The 5,809-nt window shown below is 46.4% G+C and overlaps 1 protein-coding gene across 1 annotated transcript; it reads right to left on the reverse strand.

The window, feature by feature from the left end:
* Positions 1–965: 965 nt before the first annotated feature.
* LOC115948992 (homeobox protein Hox-B6-like) lies at positions 966–1,653 on the reverse strand. The gene is given in 2 exon segments (XM_031064998.1): positions 966–1,372; positions 1,374–1,653. Coding segments are annotated over 2 exon segments (435 nt in total). The 5' UTR covers positions 1,580–1,653; the 3' UTR covers positions 966–1,143.
* Between the last annotated feature and the right edge of the window lie 4,156 nt (positions 1,654–5,809).

Here is a 5,809-nt window from a genome sequence, read left to right on the forward strand (position 1 = left end):
AGGATTTTGGGCAGGGGGGGGTTAAAGCAGGATTTTGGGCATGGGGGTTAAACCGGGTTGTGAGCAGGGGGGTTAAACCGGGCTTTGGGCAGGGGGGTTAAAGCAGGATTTTGAGCAGGGGGGGTTTAAGCTGGGTTTTGAGTAGGGGGGGTTAAGCCGGGCTTTGGGCATGGTGGGGGGGGGTTTAAGCCGGGCTTTGCGCAGGCAGACAAGGCCAGATCCATCTCGTTCCGGGATGAGCGATCGCAAGGTGTTCCCGGCGCCCCCCCCGCGCCGGCAGAGCCGTAATAGATCGGGGCATTTAAGCGATAATGAAGTGAATCGATCCGCCCCAAGTCCGCATTAAAGAGGACACAACACTCGATGTCCCCGCGCTAATGGACATCAATTTGGAACTTAAAAGGCAACAAACGCATCTAAACACGGGCGAGGAGAGCAGGGGAGGCTCCTGTTCTTTTTCTTTCCCACCCCCCGACCTCCACTTATCTGATTTTTTAAAAATTATTATTGGAGTTCGGATTGAGGAAACAGCACTTAAAGAAGTCATATATCACCGGGAGGGGGGGAGAGAAAACCAGGAAAATCCTCCCCAGGCAGACTTTTCATTACGCGATGGTCGCATTAAGAATGCAACCGTCGGCCTTCAAATATTTAAACACTTTTTGTATCATTTAATTCTGGCTCGGAGAGAGAGAGAGAGGGAGAGAGAGAGGAGCTGCGTGGGGCGCGGGTCGGGGCTGTGTGTGTAAAGTCATCCCGATCTGATTTAGAAAAGATATCTCCCTGTGCGTGTGGGGCACAGACAGAGACAAATCGCTGTAGCTGAGTGACACGCGAACAGGAATGTGGCAAAAAAAGAGGGAAAAACAAAACAAAAAAAAACCCCAAAAAACAAGGGAGGGAGCGGGGCAGAAATTCAGAAATTCAGTTTTGGGGTTGAAGCGTTTCTAGCTTGGGGTGGAGAGGGGGGAAATCTCGGAGCGCTGGGAAGTTTTGGTGCGCGTTTGGAGCCCAAGTTCCCCCGCTGGAAGTTTGGGCTCTAAACTCGAACCTTCCTCCTGCTCCCCTCGCTCGCTCTCTCTCTCTCTCTCTCCCTGGCGGTAACAAATAAGAGAAAGGGGAGGGAGGAGGAGATTGATGCATTTATTTCTGTAAAAGAGTAAACTCACTATTGCAAGAGTTCATCCGCTGCATCCAGGGGTAAACCGGCGCGGAACACTTTTGCTCCTCGCTCTCTCCGAACGCACTTTTGCCGTGCGCGCAGTCCTTGCGCGCCTCGGCGCCGAAGGAGGGCACCTCGTCCAGGCTGGCAGGGGCGCACGCCGGCTCCTTGTCCCTGAAAAAGCCGCCGGGCCCGTAGTCACAGGCGGAGGCGCTCGAACGCCGCGGAGCTCTGCTGGTAGTAAGGAGAGGAGGAGGAGGAGGAGTAGCCCTTGTCCTGCGCGGCTCCATAGGTGCCGGGGTAGTGCCTCAAAGGATCCGCGTAGCCCGAGGGGTAGAGCGGGAGCTGGCCCAGGAAGGGCTCCTGCCCCGCGGCCAGGCTCACCGGGAAGGTCGAGTTGACAAAATAAGAACTCATCGGAAAGGAGAGAGAGGAGAGAGGAGAGAGATTCCCCCTTTCTTTTCTTTTTTTTTTTTTCCTTTTCTTTTTTTCTTTTTTTTTTCTATTTGGAAAAAGATTTATTCCATTTCTGAGGGAAGGCTTTTTCTCTTCTTCATATAATCCCCTGTCCTCTGCTGTTCAATCACTAGTTTAGGGAAGAAAAATTGAAGGACATTGTCATTTTTGGAGGGTTTTTGATGATAGTGCATGTTTTCCAAGCTTCTAAGGGGGTGTAAAACCATTAATATTTTAGCCTTTTAGCTAGAGGATTCCTTTTAACTACTTTTCTCAGTTTAACACAATGCTATTCTTTAGTGGTCCATATTACACTAGTAGGATGAGAATTTTTTTGTATGTTTGTTCATTACTGTTATTGTACTTTTTCATGCTTACAAGGATATGAGATTTGAATATTTTGTGTCCACTGTTGCATGGTGGCACTTGGGTAACTTACATTTTATCAGATATTGTGCATTAAATTCTGAGATACAAATATAGAAATAATCCTTATTTTTGTTTTTTTGACTTAGAGCTGCAACGTGCAGATATTTACAATGATGTTTATATTGAGTAAAGTTTATCAAATGTTCATTTAAGTATTCTTTTAATAATCTAGACTTCTTAATTGTGCTCTGCTTTGTATGTCAGTATTCTTTATTGTGTCTTGGTTTCTCTCTTCTTCTCTAGTCCTCTGTCTTAAATGGGAAGAATAGCACATATTTGTGCTAGATGGAAGGAACACAAATATTCTATAATTTATTGATTATAACTGGGAGATGCAATGATAACAAGATTCATAGAAGCACTCAAGAGAAAAAATAAAAAGACAACACCCTTCAAAAACATCTGGTTTCTGCATACAGTGCTGTTGCAAATATTGTGCCATAATCAGAATTAATGTTTATAGTTTTTATTTTTAACATTTTGCTAATGTAACACACAAGTTGTTATAGGCTTTGTACATACATTTTGCAAACACTTACCATTAGAGGGGAAAACATAGTAAGATAGGGAAGAAAGGGAAAATGTCAGAGATATTTTTCAGAATTTGTTTTTTTCCATATTGTAAATGTGAGATATACCCATATTTAGACTCTATACAGAAATTTTTAATTGGTTGAATTTTGGTTGCATTTGTAGCCATATTAAGAAAATTTTGTCTTAAGAAGTGATTTGCAGATGGTGGAAGCTGAAGGCCACATCAGGAGAGGAGTCCCAGGTGAAGCAATTTGCTTGGGAGACAGTGCAAACAGAAGACAGAAAAATTAACGAAGAGAAAAGTGGATATGGGGCCACTGGTGCAGCAACAGGGATAGGGACAATCGAGCAGAAGGAAAGAATGGTCACACAGGAAAGGGGTGAGCTCTGTGCAGACCTCCAGGCAAGGCACTGATTAGATGCACCAGTGAAGCATAAGCCACTGAAAGAAATAAAAGGGAGTTGAGTAAGAAAAAGAAAAAGAGAAAGGGAAAGGGAAAGGAAAAACAATGAAAATTTTTTAAAAAAGGGAAAGAAAAAGGAAAAAAGGAAAAGAAAAATTTAAAAAAAAGGAAAAGAAAATCCACCTAAATGACGCCCAGCACCACCCCCCCGATCCGCAGCGTTTATCAAGGGGTTGTTTCCTGTCCGAATTTGTAACCATCTGTCTGTCGGGGCTGAAATGCCTCGAAATCTGCGACTTGTGCGCGCCACAAATCTAGAATTACACATCCCCCGCCGGGCTGCCGTCGCGGCTGCCGCTGCCAGAGGCCGGAGAGGCTCCGAAAAGCGCGACCTGATGGCGAGTAATGGGTTGGGGAGCTCGTGTTTCCAGCAGCCGAGCCAAGCCCGCTGCGTGCCCCGGCCGCAGGAACATCCCGGGCAACGCTCAGAATTCAAGGAAATAACACGCGCAGGAAGCGCTGTCGCAGCCGCCAAACCCTTCTTCCCCTGATATCGCTGCTTTTTTCTTCTCGCAGAGTTTCCCCTTTGTGTGCGCCGAGCGCGCCCGAAGTTGCCAGGGTTAAAATTTAAAAAAAAAAAAAATCGGGAAAATTAAAAAAAAAATAATTAAAAATAGGTTGAGAGGGAGGGATGAGCGGAGAAGAGGAGGGGGGAAAAAGGAGGAAAAATTTACAAAAAGTGGGATAAGAGGCTGAAGAGCTTTGCAGTTGGGGCGGTGGATGAGTTGCGCAATTTCTGTGGCTCTGCAAAAAGCCGGCGATTATCAGCAGCGAGCAGCCCCGCATGTAAATTTTATTTTTTTGTTGTTGTTGTTTTTGGGGTAGAGGAATGGGATGTCCTGCAAGCCCAGCTCGTGAGGAACAGCGATCCGCCGGAAAAAAAACAAAATAAATATTTGCCTGGTGTTTTTCCGCCACTCCTGGCGATTGCTCTGCGAATAAATCCCTCGAAATAGTTTGGGAAAGCATAAAAAAAATAGGGGAAAAAAAATTAAAAAACCTCCCAGCAGCAGCTCGCAGCGCCGCTCGTTACGATAATTTGTGGTTGGAAGGGGCTCTTCGCAGAGGTTTTTTTATTTTTGGGGGGTTTTAAAAAGAAAATAAAACCGCGCTAATTGAAGCCGGCCGCTCGCTAATTGCGCGTCGCTGACATCTCTGGAGATTAAAAAAAATTTCTTTTCTCTCGCTCGACCCTAGCGGGGCTCACTCGGGGCAGGAAAAGGGACAAACTTGACTGTCAAGGTGGGGAAAAAAACCCCAAAAACCCCAAAGGCCGTGGCAGTTTTCATCTGGCGAGGGTCAGGCCCGCGGTGTAATTGATTTGCCACCTATGATACATTTAAATTCGAGCCGAGGGCTTAAAGCGCACTAAATCTCCCGGAATTGAGCGCTCGGCTCAGGGGTGGTTTCCATTCCCCGTCCGAGCGCTCCAAAGGCGGAATTTTAAATTTAAACCGCCTCGAGTCCCGAGTCGGCCTGGATTTGGCCGATTTCTGGTCCTTTTGGACGCCCCAGCTCAGACGGGAGCCCTGGATTTAAGCCGGGCTCGGAGGGCTCCGATGGGCGCGGTTTTAGGCAAATTTTGGCCTCGTCTCCTAAAAAAAATAACCCCCAAAATTCCGGGCGCAATGTCTGCAGGGACGAGGCGATAAAGTGGGGAGGGGGCTCAGCTTGAATCAGATTTTGGCCTCAGCTTTTTAAAAAACAAACAAACAAAAAAACCCCCAAATTGCAGGCATGAGGTCTGCAAAGGAGGAGCAATAAAGTGAGGAGGGGGCTTATCTTTAGCCAGATTTTGGCCTCGTTTCCCCCCAAAAAACGCCCAAATTCCAGGCTCGAGCAATAAAATGGGGAGGGGGCTCAGCTTTAACCAGATTTCAGCCTTATCTTAAAAGAAACCCCCAAAATTCGAGGTCTGCAAAGAAGGAGCAATAAAGTGGGGAGGGGGTTTATCTTTAGCCAGATTTTGGCCTCATCTCCTAAAAAAAAAAATCCTTCAAAATTCCAGGCTCGGGGTCTGCACAGGAGCAGCAATAAAATGGGGAGGGGGCTTATCTTAAGTCAGATTTTGGCCTCGTTTCACCCAAAAAACTCCCAAATTCCAGGCTCCAGCAATAAAATGGGGAGGGGGCTCAGCTTTAATCAGTTTTTGGCCTCATTGCCTCAAAAAAAAAGCCCCAAAATTCCAGACTCGAGGTCTGCAAAGGAGGAGCGATAAAGCGGGGAGGGGGCTCAGCTTTAAGCAGATTTCAGCCTTATCTTAAAAGAAACCTCCAAAATTCGAGGTCTGCGAAGAAGGAGCAATAAAGTGAGGAGGGGGCTTTATCTTTAACCACATTTTGGCCTCATTTCCCAAAAAAACCCCAAAATTCCAGACTCGAGGTCTGCACAGGAGCAGCAATAAATTGAGGAGGGGGCTCATCTTTAGCCAGATTTTGGCCTCATTTCCCCAAAAAAACCCCAAATTCCAGGCTCGAGCAATAGGAGGGGCAATAAAATGAGGAGGGGGTTTATCTTTAGCCAGATTTCGGCCTCATTTCCTCCCAAAAAAACCCCCAAAATTCCAGACTTGAGGTCTGCAAAGGAAGAGCAATAAAATGAGGAGGGGGCTCAGCTTTAATCAGATTTTGGCCTCATTTCCCCCAAAAAAAACCCCAAAATTCCAGACCTTAGGTCTGCAAAGGAGGAGCAATAAAATGAGGAGGGGGCTTATCTTAAATCAGATTTTGGCCTCATTTCCCCCAAAGAAACCCCAAAATTCCAG

This window comes from Geospiza fortis, unplaced genomic scaffold (genome assembly GCF_000277835.1).
Source record: "Geospiza fortis unplaced genomic scaffold, GeoFor_1.0 scaffold1181, whole genome shotgun sequence".
Taxonomy (NCBI): Eukaryota; Metazoa; Chordata; class Aves; order Passeriformes; family Thraupidae; genus Geospiza; species Geospiza fortis.